Source organism: Cynocephalus volans, chromosome 3, assembly GCF_027409185.1.
Source record: "Cynocephalus volans isolate mCynVol1 chromosome 3, mCynVol1.pri, whole genome shotgun sequence".
NCBI classification, from domain to species: Eukaryota; Metazoa; Chordata; class Mammalia; order Dermoptera; family Cynocephalidae; genus Cynocephalus; species Cynocephalus volans.
In genome coordinates, this window is record NC_084462.1 from 35,015,809 (window position 1) to 35,033,409 (window position 17,601).

General features: G+C 39.3%; 1 protein-coding gene across 4 annotated transcripts in view; it reads left to right on the plus strand.

Annotated features, from left to right (window-relative positions):
• The window catches only part of HERC2 (HECT and RLD domain containing E3 ubiquitin protein ligase 2), a 239,052-nt gene that overhangs the window by 148,465 nt on the left and 72,986 nt on the right, over positions 1-17,601 (plus strand). For all 4 annotated transcript variants that reach the window (XM_063091718.1, XM_063091721.1, XM_063091720.1 and 1 more), the window contains exons 52-65: positions 220-359; positions 2,179-2,369; positions 3,098-3,203; positions 3,292-3,383; positions 6,885-7,060; positions 10,046-10,157; positions 11,940-12,021; positions 12,137-12,280; positions 13,771-13,861; positions 14,178-14,355; positions 14,542-14,623; positions 14,709-14,880; positions 15,631-15,775; positions 16,687-16,912. In XM_063091718.1, coding sequence (XP_062947788.1) covers positions 220-359; positions 2,179-2,369; positions 3,098-3,203; positions 3,292-3,383; positions 6,885-7,060; positions 10,046-10,157; positions 11,940-12,021; positions 12,137-12,280; positions 13,771-13,861; positions 14,178-14,355; positions 14,542-14,623; positions 14,709-14,880; positions 15,631-15,775; positions 16,687-16,912 — 1,937 coding nt within the window. The remainder of the gene's footprint in view (positions 1-219; positions 360-2,178; positions 2,370-3,097; positions 3,204-3,291; positions 3,384-6,884; positions 7,061-10,045; positions 10,158-11,939; positions 12,022-12,136; positions 12,281-13,770; positions 13,862-14,177; positions 14,356-14,541; positions 14,624-14,708; positions 14,881-15,630; positions 15,776-16,686; positions 16,913-17,601) is intronic.

The window sequence follows — 17,601 nt, forward strand, 5'->3', positions numbered from 1 at the left end:
CTGGAACTAATAGAGCGAGAACTCACTCATTAATCCATTCATGAGGGATTGCCCCATGACTCAATCAGTTTCCAACACTGCCACATTGGAGATCAAATTTCCACATGAATTTTGGAGGGGACAACACATCCAAACTCCATCAAATGGTTTTCTTTCAAATTAAGTTTAATAAATGACCTCATCTTTTTCTTGTCCACCCAATGGCTCTTTTTAAAATAGGTGTGATGGCTGTCAAATATTTCCTATCAATGGATCCAGATTCAAATGCAGAAACTGTGATGACTTTGATTTTTGTGAAACGTGTTTCAAGACCAAAAAACACAACACCAGGCATACATTTGGCAGAATAAATGAACCAGGTTTGTTTGCTTGTATTTCCATAGAGAAGAAACATTGGATCTTAAGAAACTAATAAGTGTTTAGTTGCGTGGGGTGTGGAATTGGTTAGATGGAGGATAATGACATGGGTAGAGCTAGAGAGAATTATATTAAGTGAAACGAGCCAGGCACAGAAAGAGAAATATCACATGTTCTCACTTAATTGTGGGAGCTAAAAATAAATAAATAAATACACAAAAACCAGGCGGGGGGGGTGAGCGAAGAAGATACAACAATTACAATTTCTTGAAGTTGATACCACAAGCATACAGAAAGGACATTGTTGGGAGGGAGGGAGGAGGGAGAGAGGTTTCGGTAATGGGCTACACAATAATCAACCACATTGTATAGTGACAAAATAAAAAAGTTAAAAAATAAAAATAAAAAAAATAATAAAAAAGAAAAAGAAAAAATAATCAAATTTTAATATTTTTGCATATTCACAGTTATTTCAAAGAAATAATATGTTACAGATAAAGTTGAAGTGCCTGTGTATTCCCTCCGTATCCCATCCCCCTTCTCCCTTTTCTCACTACCCTGAATTTGGTATTTATCATTCCCAAGTTCTTTACCTGTGTTAGATCTTGTCTCTGTCCTGTAAGTCTTTGACCTTGTCATTTATGTTTTCTAAACTTTTGATCCTCAGTTCTGCATTCTAGATATTTTTACTGTCCCTTCAGCTGAGTCTCCACTATGCTGTAAACCTATTCATTAAGTTCTTAATTTTAATTTTTTTTCAATCAGTTTCAGTCTTTCTGTTTGGTTTTTTCTTTTCAGTAAGTCTAATACCTGGCACCTCTGAGGGGGTCTATTTCTGTTGTTTCATTTCTTGTAGTTTTCAGTCACGTTGTCTTGTCTCCTGATGTGCCATTATGTAATGGACATTGTATTTAAAAATATATGTCTTGAATTGATTCGAGGGTAAGATGTTATCTTTCTTCAGAGATTGGGGGAGAGAGGGTTGTTCTGACAGGTAGTTGGGGTAAGTAAGTATTTGGGCTCACCTTAATCAACTTTCATTGGTTGAGGTGATTTCATGCTGAACTGCAATCTGTTTAAAAAAGAAAAAGAAAAACCAGAGCCCTTTATAGTTTACCCTTATTCCTGGGGTATTTCCTGCTGGGATCCCAAGTGCGGCTTGTTTTCTGTGGACTCCACTTCCTGTCCCCTTCCCCTTATGAGGCTGTTGGAAGTGCCATGTGTTCTCTCTCAACTCTGCTCAAAACCTGATGGATGCATCAGGTGAGGCAGCCTCTGATCCATGGTCACCTCATCTGCACACCTGCATCATCTCCAACCTTCTTTAGATTCTGGCCTTGTAATTCCTTATTAGCTTCTTAATTCTGATACTTTTAAGATGATTTATTCATTTTTGAATGTTTTGTCTGGCTATTCTAGTTGTCCTCAATGGGGAAGACTAGTTGAATTTCTGGATTTGCCATTGATGGAAGCACAAACACTTAAAAATTTTGATTTTTGCTGTGAATTTATTTATAAAAATATTTTTTAATAAGAATGTTTTCTGTAAGCACTGCTACCAAACTTTTCCCACAACTTATTTGTACCCTTTTTGTTTGGAAATAAATATATTACTCCGCTCTTACCTGAGAGATTTCAGTACACTAAATCATAGCATTGTATGTTTTTTTGAAGCCAGTTTTAGTAGCTCCTTTTTATTTGAAAACTTTACATCTTTCTTAAAGTAAGAAACTCGTCACTGTGTAATTATTCCTGATTTCTTGATCATGAAGGTTCTGCCCTAGTTCAAGTATTAACTGTCTTTTTGACCACATGAAATAGGACAGTCTGCAGTATCTTGTGGCCGTTCAGGAAAACAGCTGAAGCGTTGTCACAGCAGTCAGCCAGGAATGCTGCTGGACAGCTGGTCCCGCATGGTGAAGAGCCTAAATGTGTCGTCTTCGGTGAACCAGGCCTCTCGTCTGATTGATGGCAGCGAGCCCTGCTGGCAGTCATCTGGGTCACAAGGAAAGGTAGTGTGTGAGGGTCCACATTAGGAACACTTTTCTGAGATGATTTTGCAATTTAGATTTTCAAAATAAACTTTGAAAACCTACAGAGTTTTACTGATGGCACCTGTCAGTACTCATTTTATATTTTAGTTCATAACTTATTTCAGAGTTACAGGGTGCCATCCAATTTTATTGTCAGAGATTTTAAACAATATAGATAACAGATTTTATCTAACTGACCAATTGATAGAGGATGGAGTCGGGTTTTTTTTCCCCCTCTCCTAAAATGTTTGAATCAGATTCTGCTTCTGGTTAAAAGTTTTTCTAACATAGCCTATTAAACGTGTGTGGAGCTTTGGAGTGCAGTGGCGTGGCCACCTCAGGTGGGCACACATGGTGTGGGCACACGTGTGGCATAGGCACCTCAGGCAGGCACACTTGGAGACAGGGGTCTTGCTCTGTCTTGATGCCAGTGAAATCACTTCCTCCTCCATGGGTATAAAAGGACCAGCCTAGGTCAGGAGTCTATAAATACATCGTTTGTGGGTCTTAGAGTGAGACTTTCCTTTAATGAACAAGAAATGGGGTGGAATATACTTATTTCTGCCAGGATAAGGAAAAATTCTCTCTCTCATGCCATATTTTATATTTAACAAATCTCATGTAGATTCAAGCTTCAGTGACACTATTTTAGTGACTAAAATATAGTTGAATTTTGCTGAGAATGTGTTCTTTGGTTTTTTTTTAAGCACTGGATTCGTTTGGAGATTTTCCCAGATGTTCTTGTTCATAGATTAAAAATGACAGTAGACCCCGCTGACAGTAGCTACATGCCTTCCCTGGTTGTGGTATCAGGTAATTGAGTTAATTAATTCAGAAAGAGGTATCTTCTGTTATGGAATAAGAACTCCTTTGTTTAATTCTTTTACCCTTTTTTTCCTAGGCGGCAATTCCCTAAATAACCTAATTGAACTGAAGACAATCAATATTAACCCGACTGACACCACAGTGCCCCTTCTGAGTGACTGCACAGAGGTGAGTAGAAGTGGTTGCGTTCCTTCTGGATGATTCACAGATGGCTAGGGGGGTGACCCCTGGACACTTCTGCACTAGCATTGAGCTCAGGTTTTCCCACTTAATTAAATAATTGTGTTTTAAAATTCAACATTTTAAAATGACTTTTCTTTTGTTTGTTTTTTGTTTGTTTTTAAAACAACTTGTTTTAAACAACTTGAATTTGCTGCTTATTAGATCAGCTTGAAAAGAAAACAAAATACATTTCATTCTGCCTTTGGTGACAAGTGTGGGTCAGGACTCCCAGCAAAAGTGTTGTGGTCAGACGGGACCAGCCCGTGGCTCACTTGGGAGAGTGTGGTGCTGAAAAGTGTTGTGGTCAGGCATTTCAGGTTGCTATTATTTCCACACATTTTCATCCATTAAGTATCTTTTAGTTTGTGGTAGTTTTCTAAGCATGTATGTGACATTGAAATTGCTCCTTTGTTGTCACACCTGTTAGTTTCAAGTGCTGAACTTGTTATGAATTAGCAACCTTTCTGTTGGTAATAAGATATCTTTCAAAATGAATATAAGTTTATTATATCTCTTGAAGGTTCTGTTTGAGAGGATCAGTGAGAGTTCTTTTAAACAGTACCTACACATTATAGATCAGTGAGAATATCTCAAGTCTTCTGGTAAATCTTTCCATATAGGATGTCAGCAATAATATTCTAATATATTAAATATATTAAAATAAGACAAATTAAGACAGTTTTTAATACTACCTGTATTGTTGTCTCGTGAGGACTAGTTTAATTGGTATAATGATGGTAGATAAAAATGTCAAATATTTTTTTATTCACCTTAAGTTTATTACAGGTAAGGAGTTTATTTTTATTTTTTATTTTTATTTTTTTTATTTTTTGTCTTTTTCGTGACCGGCACTCAGCCAGTGAGTGCACCGGCCATTCCTATACAGGATCCGAACCCGCGGCAGGAGCGTCGCCGCACTCCCAGCGCCGCACTCTCCCGAGTGCGCCATGGGCTCGGCCCTAAGGAGTTTATTTTTTAAATTTATCTTATTATTTTTAATTGGCATGATAGTTGTACATATTTATGGGGCACAGTATGATATTTTCATACATCTCTACAATGTGTAATGATCGAATGGGGTAATTAGCATATCCTTCACCTCAAACATATAATATTTGTTTGTGTTCGGTACATTCAAATCCTCTCTTCTAGCCGTTTGGAATTATAAAATAAATTGTTGTTTACTGTAGTCTCTCTACAGTGCTGCAGAACACTTATTCCTCCTATCTAACTGTGATTTTGTATCCATTGACCATCCTCTCTGTCCCCCTAGCCCCTACCCTCCCCAGCTTCCATAACCACTGCTCTATTCTCTATTTCCATGAGATCAACTTTTTTTAACCCTACATATGAGTCCTGACTTACTTCACTGAACATAGTGTCTTCTAGGCTCATCCATGTTATTGTGAATTTTGTTCATTCTTATGGCTGAATGGTATTCTATTGTGCATGTACATCACATATCCTTTATCCAGTCATCTTTTATAGATACTTACTTAGGTCGATTCCATAAAGTGAGGAGTTTGTTTTTAAATTGTTAAATGCAGTTCATCATTCATTCTTAAGTGCCATTGAACTATTTTGTGATATATTGATTGATTAATAATTAACCAGTACCAATAATGTTAATAAGTTAATAAATTGGAAAATTATAAAAGTGAAAGATAATATTGAATTTCAGTGCATTTTACTATTACCTTATTCCTAGGAAACTGAATGCAGCTTTGTAGAGTGACTTAGTGAGAACCCTGAGTACTTTTGTATTTTAACCAAGCCAATAACTACAGTTAATTCAGTCAACAGCTGAGATTATCTTTGATGAAAGGCGTATTAACTTTAAGACAAGAAATTTTCCACTTAAAATAATTCTGTAGTGTTTGATAAGTACGAAATAGCATATGTCGTGTATTTGAAAAACGCGAAGCGTTGTGAGTAAATGGAAAACTCATGGCCATCCTCCGTTCCCTACCCACTGGAGACCTGGAGTGTGCCACTCTTGTGGGGGCTGCTAGGCTCTCTAGTGTGGCCTTTCCCATACACACAGCTTGTGTAGGGGATCTTCTAACATATCTCCAAGTGGACAGAAAGTCTGTGAAACACCCACTCTTCCACCTACATCAACAGTGCAGCAGCCACGTTTTGCCCTCTCCCTTCATGCTTTCCCTCCCACCTTATCTCCCACCCCCAGCAAGTCCTAGACATGATCTTAAATCAGTAACACTTACTTCAGTATTCTTCTCTAAGAAGGACATAAAAAAATATAACCCCAATACCATTATCACACTCTTTAATATCGTCTAAAGTCCAGTCAGTGTTCAGATATTCCCAGTTATTCCATAAATGGTCCTTTTGCTGTTGGTTTGTGTGAATCATGATTCAGACAATGCCTGTACTTTGCTCTGCATTTAAGTCTTAATTCTCTTGGTTTTTCCTTGCTAAAGGAAAAAGAAACTGGGTCATTTTTTCTATAGAATTTCTCATTTTCTCAACTTGGCTTTTTCATCTCCATAGTGTTGTTCAGCCTGTATTTCCTATGGAATAGGTGGATCTTGAGGTTTGCTCAGAGTCAGTTCAGGTAATAAGTAATTGTTAGTGCTGTGATCTTCCTGCTGCACCCTCTGTTCACACGAGATGCAGGGGTAGAGGAATATTGTCAGTGCCATGACAAGAATGCAGTCTGCTGAAGAAGGGTGTGCAGCATGTGCAGGACAAACAGACTGACTTTAACAAGAGAGTGACAAAGGCACCACAGAGGGAGGCTGGATCTTGTTTGTGTCCCAATTTAAACAAACCTACAGAGAAATGACGTTTATGAGATGATCAGAAAAGTTTAGTCGCTGTAGCATATTAGATAATATAGAAATATTGTTTGAGCTGTTATAACAGTAGTCTAGATATGTTTTAAAAAAAAGTCCTTAATTAGTGATACATACTGAAGTTTTGAAGCAACATTAACGGCTAGACTTTTCTTATGATAATCTATATGTGAACAGGATTGGTCATATGTTGATAATTGTTGAACTAGACGATGGGGTCTTGGAGTTCTTTGTGCATATTCTCTAATTTGTGTATATTCAAATACTTTTTATTATGTTTTTAAAATTATGAAGGCTCTGCAACTACCTAATATTTAATCTCTTTCTTACTTAACACATCTTGGTTCAAGAAAGCTCCCAGACAGAAAGGTTTGCAGCCCTTCAGTAAGGCTGTCATCCTGTGAGAGTCGCATGCCATGGGCAGACACATATAATGAGTAAATACCTTCTTCTGAAGGCAAACCTTCTTTATGTGGCTGCATTAACTTTGAATGACTCGGTACTTCCAGAAGTTCAGAGAAGGAGCTCTTATCTTTTCACCTACTCCATTTATCAAATGCCCTGCTCTCCAGCTGAAGTATCTAATGTGTTTGACTCTAAAAAGGCTGTAGCTCATTGTTTTTGCATCTAGTACCACAGGTATATTGAAATTGCAATAAAGCAGTGCAGGAGCTCAGGAATTGACTGTAAAATCCATGGTCTTATCCTGCTGGGACGGATCCGTGCAGAGGAGGAAGACTTGGCTGCAGTTCCTTTCTTAGCTTCAGATAATGAAGAGGAGGAAGATGATAAAGGCGGCAGCGGAAGGTGGGAGCTGTTTGCTAGTGGTACTCGCTTGTCTCTGCCTAATCGAAAATTCTCACTTTCAAAAGTAAATATTTCATTAGAGTGTATCTCATAATGAGTAGTTTTATGTCCACAGGAATGTTTGGTAAATTTTAGCTGAGTTTTTAAGAATTATAATTTAACTTTTATTTCTAAGAAAATGTTTAGTGTAGCAACAGATTATATTAAGAAAAATACCATTAAAAGAGGGAAATCGAAATGTTTAATTTTCCTACCTGTAATATTACTGTTACTATTCGGGTAAATGTCCTTGTAGTATTGTCCGTAAATGTATTTTCCTAGGAAAATGGTATGGTATATTTTATAGCTTTTTCTGCTAAGTATTTTAGCATTAACTTTACAAAATTTATTTATTAATTTTCTATTATGGTAAAATACACATAACATATAATTTGCCATCTTAACCATTTGTAAGTGTGCAGCTCAGTGGCATTAAGTACATTCACATTGTTGTGCAGCCATCACCACCGTCCATCTCTAGAATACCCATGTCATTAAATAGTCTCCTGTTGTGTCATTTTGAGTGCAGTATTTCACCTGATGGCTGGATTCTCATTTACTCACTCAGTTCCTTATTTTCTATGAGCACTGTGGTGATGACCATTACTGTATTTATTCATTCATCATATATCTGTTGAGCACCTGCTGTGGGCCAGTCCCTGTGCTATGTACTGAGGACACTGTGGTGAGCATGTGGAATAAAATAGGGCAGACTCACATACACCAGCATGACGTTACAGCTCAGTAAGTGGCAGGAAGGAGAAGTGCACACTGCTTTGAGAGTCTACAGCAGAGCACTGATCTGCTGTTAGGACAACAAGGAAAACTTCCACACAGACCATCCTTAGGGGAAAAGTCAGAGTTGTCAAAGCACAGTGGGCAGGCAAGGTTGTTTCTTATAGGAGGAGCAGCATATACCAGGAAAGAAGAATGATACCTGTTAGTCTGTGCACATTTGTGTATTTATTCCAATACAGACTTACACATGTGCAGGGGCTATTCTAGACCCTGTTTACCATCCCAGCAGCAAACAATATATATAATCACTGTCCTCATGTAAGTTGTATTTTCCTACATAAATTGCTGAAAGTGAAATTGCTAAGTCAAAGGGTATGCAAAATATATTAGTATGTTTCAACATCCCCATGGCACTGTTGGATTGCGAGTGAGGCCACCAGTGGCCAGTGCCAGCTGAGCTTTGTTGACCAAGGTGCTCTTTGCTCCATGTGCCTTCCAGTGTGTTGTGACATATGGACACAGTGGAGCCCTGCCCTGTGTTGCTGTGAAGCACTTTCTCTTGGTCATGAGTGGGAAGCAACTGTGGTAATAAATGAAGTTATTCCAGGGCTCTATGATCTTGGGTTTAGATTTTGTGCTGTTTTAGTTCAGAACCTTTGCATAGAAGTTGAAAAGAAGTTAGTATTGTAATACTTCCTTATCTCGAATATATGTTGTAGTTCACACTGATTGCATCTACATACATTAATTAAATAAGAGTACTATCAGTTCACTTAAATAAGGAGATCATCAGGGTTTTTAATAGAAAGGATTATAGATTAGCATTTTCTTATTCAGTAGCTACTAAAATGAGTTGGGCAAATATAATTAATACATGTACTGTAATGTGAAATAACCAACAAAATTCTGAGCTTTACTCATGGATCAGATTTTTACATAATTGAATACACTAACAAAAGAAATTCTAGATATTTGAATGTAATGGTTTCTTTCCTGTACGATATTATTAATTAGCTAATAACTTTAGGATGAGTCAGTGGCCCAAGCAATCTCCCACAGGGCTGGAACACAGTTGGGGTGTGCCCACATTGACCTCGAACAACCAGCCTCCATTCCGATGGTTGAAACTTATATGGTATTAGTCATTAAATATCTTAACTGTCACTCCTGGTTTCCCATATATATTTTTTGACTAAAAATGTGTTCCCAGGTATTTTAATACCTTGTGCATGTGCTTACTCTCCTGTGCCTGGCATCAGCTGAAAGAGTTTTCCTCCATTTTTATTCCTAAACCGTAAAATTTTGATGCCTCAAATATTCATTAGTATATAATTTGTTAAAAAATCTTACTGATCTAGAACTTAGTCTCTGGAGCCTTCAGTCATCACCCTAGCTTATAAAAATAGAACTAAAGCTGTCAGAAAACCAAAAACCCCAAATAACAAAAGGAGCAGTTTCTTAGCACCTGCTGTCAAGTGACCAACCAGGGAAATCTGACACTGTCCTACACACATTGTGGTTTCATTAAGCTCAAGAGTTGGAGTGCTTTGGCCCCTGTTGGTTAAACTTTCAACCCCAAGGGCAAGTCAGAAGGTGGGCCGAGCAAGGGCCCAGCTGGCCCACAGTCAGGTGTCTGGCCTGTGCCGGCAGAGGGTGTAAGGGAAGAAAGTAGCATTTTGCCTCAGGATGTATGTCTGCTAGAGGACCTCTAAGGTCATACGCCACATCTATTCTTTCTTTGGGGAAAAAATGACCAAACTGATGTTTAGGTTTAGGGGCATTGCCGCAAGGCCATTTGCAGTGGTGGCTCTTGGGGACATTTCCCCAGTGTCTCTGTGGCTCCATTCTTGGCAGCCATGCACACATCGTGGTAATGGGTGGCAATCGCTCCGAGTCATCAAGCCAGTTATGTTCAACTTGGTATTTAGGAAGAAAGAATGCATAGTCTATCATAGATCTTTGCCAAAAATAGAAAGGTAAATTTGAATTCTGGTATGAAAAGGTGGCATGCTGGTGTTTAAAAATTTTGGCCCCCTGGAACACTTACTCCTGTGCATACTTGAGGTTTTATTGTATTAAAGCAAAACATTAAGAGTTTCTGATTGTAACCAGCAAACTTTGAGTGCTTGAGATTGCTTACCTTTTTATTTTTTAAATGTTTTTTGCTGAATAACCTCTGTTTCTGTCTTTGTTTTTTTCTTTGGTTAGCCTTGTTAGAAAGAAGGCTACAGGACTGGAATCGGCAGCTACAGTAAGAACCAAAGTGTTTGTGTGGGGGCTGAATGACAAGGACCAGCTGGGCGGGCTGAAAGGCTCCAAGGTATCTCCTCTGCACACCTGTTCCATGTGACTGTGGGGGAGCTTTTGCTGGTTCCTCTGTCCACAGGAGGCTCAGCAACAGCTACACCTCTTTTGAAGTTTTTATAATAGTTTTTACCTTCTATATGTTGTTTTTTAAGTTAACTTTTCAAAAGTAATTCTTGACATGAGCTAATGGACATTATCAAATTTAGTTTCTGAGAAGTCTCCGTCATTAGAAAATAGTGCATTTTAGATGTAGTTGCATTATTGCTGTCCTATAAACTAGAAAATAGACTTTTAAAAAGATTTGACAAGTACGTAGATGAAAATTGTAGACTATAAATATATTTATCTTACCTTTGGTACAATAAGCATCTTTGCTTACCATGAACAAAATAATGTGTAATAAAGGTGGGAAGACAAGCAAGAGGTGATTTCTGCCCTCTAGAAGCTCATGCCTGAGATACTTCAGCGTGAAATGGCCTCCATAGACAGAGAATGCTTCGTGAGCACAGAGACAAGTCACACACACACACTCGTCTTCTGTGAGGACTGTGTTGTGGGTGGAGACCTTCATGTTCTTATTCACCTTGTTAATGAGTCATGAAACCATGGGAAAGCTGTGTCACAGCCTCTGTGCTCGTAACATACTTAACTCCATAGATACTCGAATGAAAGGTTAATTTGTAAAGTATTTTAAGTTGCTTACGAGAAAAAGGCCAGATTTTTTCTTAAAGCCTAGATATAACAAATGTGCATTTGAACTAGAGTTCAAGTCAACGTCCCTTACATTACTCAGTGTCTCTTGTCTGAGGAGCCACAAAACAGATTCGTCCAAACTGTAGTGCCCAGAGCCAGTTTCTTTCTTCAGATGCGCGTAGCTGCTCTTTCAGTATTCTGCAAGGCATCACCCATCATAAGTGCTTTGTCACCAGTGTTGTCCAGAAGAAGAGAAGTAAACTTAGAACTCAATTATTAGAACTCTTTCCTTCTAAGGTGCAGCTAGTTTTATCTTTATGTGATCAGCCTTGAATTACACCTGTGCTCTCAAGCGCCTGCACTCCTTCTTGGAAGTGGCCGTAAGTGGTGGCGTCTCAGCTGTGGTAGTGCAGGGCCATTGGGGTCCTGAATACATGTGTCATTGGAAGCCCTCCCCTCCTCACTGTCCCACATAGGCTTTTCACAGGAGCAACAGTTGGTGCTGCACTGCAGTAGTGACTGCCTGATCATTTCTGACACATGGAATCATAAAGACCTTCTTAGACAAAGGGCTGTAAAGATGTTAAATTAAATCACACCCATCTACGATGGGAAATTTAAGCATAAAATTTCTTAGAGATGCCAGAGTCAGAATCAAAGAGAATCAGCAGGACGTGACTTGAAATAAAATATAGCTTACCAGATATTTGTTTTTATGTTATGTGTATTTTATCTTTCACCTTTTATTTTGGAAATGTTTAGACGTATTCAAGTAGAAAGAATAGGGTCATGAGCCCTCTTGTCCCTGATACCAACCTCAATAGTTACCAACAACTGGCTACGTTTTTTGTCTTTATTTTCTATCTTCCACCCCCCTGTTCCCCCACCAATCTGGTTTATTTTAAAGTAAATCTCAGTATTTAATTTCATCCTTAAAAGACTTTAACGTGTATCTCTAAGAGATAAGAATTCCTTTGGTTACTATAACCATACAAATTAACAGTAATTTATTGTGTCATCTAATAAGGTCTTTATAATTTTAAAATTGCAAATAAAATGATCTTTTTCCTTCTTTTGCTTTTAAAAAAATATCCTATTCTAGATAAAGGTTCCTTCTTTCTCTGAGACTCTGTCTGCCTTGAATGTGGTACAGGTGGCTGGTGGTTCTAAAAGTTTGTTTGCAGGTATGATTATTCTAACATTAAATTTTTTAAAAAAATTATTCTTAGTTAGCACCCCCCAAAAAATAGTTTTTGAGTTGTGAAAAGTGAGCCCTCTCCTGACTCTCCTTCCTGGCAGTGACTGTGGAAGGAAAGGTATATGCCTGTGGAGAAGCCACTAACGGCCGGCTGGGCCTGGGTATGTCAAGTGGAACGGTGCCCATCCCACGGCAGATCACGGCTCTCAGCAGCTACGTGGTCAAGAAGGTGGCTGTTCACTCAGGTACAAGCCCAGCATCAGCTCTCTTGTGCAGATAAGCCTGTTGCTTCTACGCTGCAAATAACTAAGTCCCTTAAATAATTTTCCCTAAGGTGTCCTTGCATTCCTTTTCAAGTTTTTACTTAACTAATGGTAATAAAAATTGGATAATGTAAATATCTGGGTGGTCTAGAATTATTGCTACTAAATGAGGTTTTTGGAGACTAGCAGTTGTTGGCATTTCAGACATGGAGGTGTACCCCTCAAAGGATGGAGTTTTCAGTCTTGGAGCTGTAGTCTTCAGTCCATAGTATCTGAAATCAAAGTTCTGTGCCTAAACACATGTTATTACCCTGGTGAAGGAGTCTGTAATTTTTCATCAGATTCCCAAAAGTGTCTGTGAACCACAGTCATGAGAAATATCCTTTAAAAAAAAAAATCATACTCCTTCAATTTAGGGAACCTTTATTGAGTAATATTTAGAAGCTGTGTGTTGGGCCTCTGAAGAATGGAACACAAAGCTCAGTTCATGCCTGTACCTAATGGGGTTAGATGTAAAGCCATATAACAGGAAATCCAAACTATAGTGGCTTAGGCAAGATAGAAGTTTGCTTTTCTCCTTTGTAAAAGTCTGGGGCTGGGATCTGGGCCTGTCTAGCAGTGCTGTGTCCATGAGAAGCTGGCTCTGACCATCCACCTGTGTGGGAAGATGGCCCTGCGGCTCTTGCTCTCAGGTCCAGAGCCAGGCCCAGGAGGAAGGGGCCAGCCCCATTCAGTGTGTCCTCCAACCCACACAGCCTTCTCCCGAGCCCCTGGAAACCTCAGATACCTTCTTTGTGCCTCAGTCACTGTCTTCTGTGGGCAAGGGAGGCTGGGAAGTATAGGTTTTAGCTGAGCATGTTGTTTCTCCTGATAGTATGAGGGTTTTTGTTGGTAAGGAAGAGGGGGTATGCCACACTGTCCTCAGAGCCCAGGAGCTGCCAGGGCTTGATGTGTAACAAGAAGTCACTCCTTAGTCCTGAGGTGGGGTGTATGGATTGGGAGGATATTCCATGCTGGGCAGAGAGCATGGGGTGATGTGCTGTAGGAAGAGTGAGTGTAATGCCTTAAATGCAAATGGTGGTTCTTTTGCTTAAATTGTTCCACTGTTGGGATGCATTTTTCAAAAGCTAAAATTGCCACTGTATTTGAAAATTTGCCTAATCACACGTGTACTTATTTTCACTTTTTCTAAATTTTGATCTTTTATAGCATAACAGGAACCCCATTCATGTTTAGCATTATTTTGCCTTCCTCTTTCTAGAGTTCAGATTTGTAGTTTAATAAAAGTTCACTTGTTTTGCCCATATGTCACCCAGAAAGCTTTCGTAGTAACTGAAGTGTTGGCCCTGTTTACTCATTTATTCAACATGTGTTCGTTGAGTACATCCCACATGCCAAGCAAAATAAGTAGTTATATGGGGAACTTTCTGTACATTGCCCTTGGGCAACCCGTGCCTATGTGAATGTTGTAGGTGGCCGGCATGCTATGGCTCTAACGGTTGATGGGAAAGTGTTTTCATGGGGTGAAGGTGACGATGGAAAACTTGGACACTTCAGCAGAATGTAAGAATATTTCCTTCAGTCTTACTTTCTAATTAAAAACTGTCACTGATTATTTAATAGTGAATGCCTTTTGATAGTTATTTTGCAGGAAATTGAAATAGGATAGGTTATTTAAGGAAATCGATTTTTAAAAAAATTTTTTAACTGTGGATAAATGTACTTTGGTCTTCAGTATTCTGTGTTAGCATTTTGATAGTTAAGTTGACATGTAGATCTTGTGTTGAATCAAGGTGGATCATCATGGGTGTCTTTTTTCCTTCTTCTTTACAAAAGGATGGATTGATCATGTAGGGAGTGTGATTTAATCTTGTTTTAGGAACTGTGACAAGCCAAGGCTGATAGAGGCCCTGAAAACCAAGCGGATCCGGGATATTGCTTGTGGGAGCTCGCACAGTGCAGCCCTCACATCCAGCGGTGAACTGTACACCTGGGGCCTCGGAGAGTATGGCCGGCTGGGACATGGGGACAATACAACACAGCTGAAGCCCAAAATGGTGATTATACACATTTTTGTTGCTTACAGAAAGCTTACCATTTGGTGATTTCAAGAGAAGATAAGCTGAAAGTCTAGTAAATTTTATAAAGATGTGCAAAATTGGCTTTCAATCTGTGGAAGAAAAATTTCCTTTACTTTCTCAGTACCTGCACTTGATTCTGTTTTTAAATTTGTAATTGTGTAGGTGAAAGTCCTTCTTGGTCACAGAGTAATCCAGGTTGCATGTGGAAGTAGAGATGCACAGACCCTGGCTCTGACCGATGAAGGTGAGTGCCCATCATGGTTCTGAGTTTCTGGGTGTGTAGGAATGTTATGAAACGCTGGCCTGAAGTCTATTGTTTTCAACCTTAGGTTTGGTGTTTTCCTGGGGTGATGGCGACTTTGGAAAATTGGGCCGGGGAGGAAGTGAAGGCTGCAACATTCCCCAGAACATCGAGAGACTAAATGGGCAGGGTGTGTGCCAGATTGAGTGTGGGGCCCAGTTCTCCCTGGCTCTCACTAAATCGGGAGTGGTGTGGACGTGGTAAGTAGACTTGCTCACCGCCAGTTGCCACCTGTGTGGCCACAGCTTACCCCCACCCATCCTGCTGGGGGATGGCAAACTGTCATTTTCTCACTCATCCAGATTCTGTGTTCTTTTTTTATATTGACTTGGGATTAGTGACAATATTACAAGAAGAGATTTCTCATTATACCTGGGTAATTTTGAAAAAGAATACTAGAGAAATTTTCGCCCACTTGCTTTTCTTGTTTGGGCAAAATTTATGTAGAAGGTTTCTTCTGCTTTCTCATCATATTGGAAGCCTAGTGATAAAATGAGAGCAAAGCAGACTTCTGCATTCTTTGATATTGAAAAAATTCACGTGTGTTTCTTGGGAAAGCTTATTTTATTAAAGTGCAAAGGAGTGGGCGCCCAGACCAACCTTGGACAGGGTGATAGTCCCAAGTGCCAGTGTTATGACCAGAGGCAGCTTGAGAAAGATGTTCACCAGATAGGACTTTGGAGGGGCATTTACAGTTGTTTGTCTTTTTTAGTTTCTTTACATGAAAGCCTACATCAGTAACTTAAATACTGCAAGACACAGATTACAATATTAAGGATTTGCTAGCAGAATGAAAGAGTGAATTTAAATTAATGGTGTATGATTTTAGAACATGGTGTGTGATGCTGTCATGGAGCTGGCTGTAAAGGGTGGGAAGCCCTGAGTGTTTTCTTGGGCAGCGTTGCCAGACTGTGACCATATAGTAACACTTGCACTGTTGACCTTCTTAGGGGGAAGGGGGACTACTTCCGGCTGGGCCACGGCTCTGATGTGCATGTGCGGAAGCCGCAGGTGGTGGAAGGGCTGAGAGGGAAGAAGATTGTGCACGTGGCTGTTGGGGCCCTGCACTGCCTGGCAGTCACAGACTCAGGGCAGGTAAGGCTGTGGGAGCTTCAGAGTGGCTGGCCATCCTGAAGTGGCCATCATGACATAGCTCCTGTCTTGTCGAAATTATAAATCTTGATAAAATAAGACGAGTCTTAGGACTTGAATAATCAGGAGGGTGGGACTGTGTCCATTTTGTTCACTGTACCTGCTGCTTGTCAGTACAGGTTAGGGTGAGGGCACTCAGGAAGAAGTTGTTGACTGATGTGTGTTATATAAAGTAGTGGGATTTCCCATTCTAAGTCCATGTGGAAATGTGGGAAGATTGTTATTGTTGGAGGTGCTCCTACTGCTAAGGTATTAGCAATATTTTACTTTAGAGAATTGATAGCTGATGGGGAGTGTTGTGTAATTCATTTTGGAAATGAAGTTAATAATTGACATGTATTACTCATTCTTCTTCTTTAAGAGGTATATACCATGAGTGGCTCATGGGCGGTTACATTTAAAAATTTATTTATGAAAACAAAACTAGCATAGTAGTTTTTAATCAAGATGAATTAGAAACGAATTGTAGTTTGTAATTCTGTAAAGCCAAAAAGCAAATTACTTGAAAAATGAACATATTGTTTTTGATCACTTTTCTTTGCAAAATAAAGGAAAAAATAAATTATTGTACTAAGTTGAACAGGGGACCCTCCCTGCTTCCTGGAAATAGTAGGTGAATTAAGTGGACGCATATTAAGTAAATACTCATTTATAGTCATTGGCAAATATTTTCATGGTTAAATTTTCATTAGAAATGTAGTCCACAGCTGCCATTTTGTGAAATGGTTTCTTTTTACCTTTAAGAGCTCAATTCTTTCAAGTACCATGGCATATACTTTGGGCATTTTGAAGTAAATTTAAAGAAAATGTTCTGAAATGCTGAAAAATTGTAAGGTTTTTTTCCCCTTCAACAGGTGTACGCTTGGGGTGACAATGACCATGGCCAGCAGGGCAATGGCACGACCACGGTGAATAGAAAGCCCACCCTTGTGCAAGGCTTAGAAGGCCAGAAGATCACACGAGTGGCCTGTGGATCGTCACACAGTGTGGCGTGGACTACTGTTGATATGGCTACACCCTCTGTCCACGAACCTGTCCTCTTCCAGACTGCAAGGGACCCTTTAGGTGCTTCCTATTTAGGTAACAGATTTGTGTCTTCTCTGAGCTCCTTCTATGGATTGCAGTAAAGTTATAGATTGTTAATACTGCTGGCAGATCAGAGGTTGTAGCACTGTGTTCACTGCATTACGAACCCAAAGGTACAGGAGAATCATTGTGCCCTCTTTTGTGGTTTATGCATGCTGGAATGAAAATGTAGAATAATGATGCTGGTTCTCGTATTTATGATCAGGTTAATCCTGGCAGTGCTGTACATGTGTGCAAACAGAAGATTCTTAACAGTAACTACTTCAGAGATACTAGTGTAGGCACTGTGCTGGGCCACTTTGTATTTTTTTAACAGCTTTAGTTCAGGTATAGTTGACATACAATAAACTGCACCTATTTTAATTGATTTTCAAAGATATATGCAGCTGTGAAAGCATCACCACAATCAGAGATAATGAACACATACATCACCCCCAAAATTCTGTTCTGCCCCCTCACAGCCACTCCCTCTCACTCTTGACTCCCTCCTGCTATCTCCCGTAACCACTGACTTGACACTATAAATGAATTTGCATTTTTTAGAGTTTTATGTAAGTGGAATCATATAGCATGTACTCTTTTTTATCTCATTTTTTTCACTCAGCGTAATTATTTTGAGATTCATCCATGCTACACGTATCAATAGTTCATTCTTTTTTATTGTTGGGTAGTGTCTCATTTAT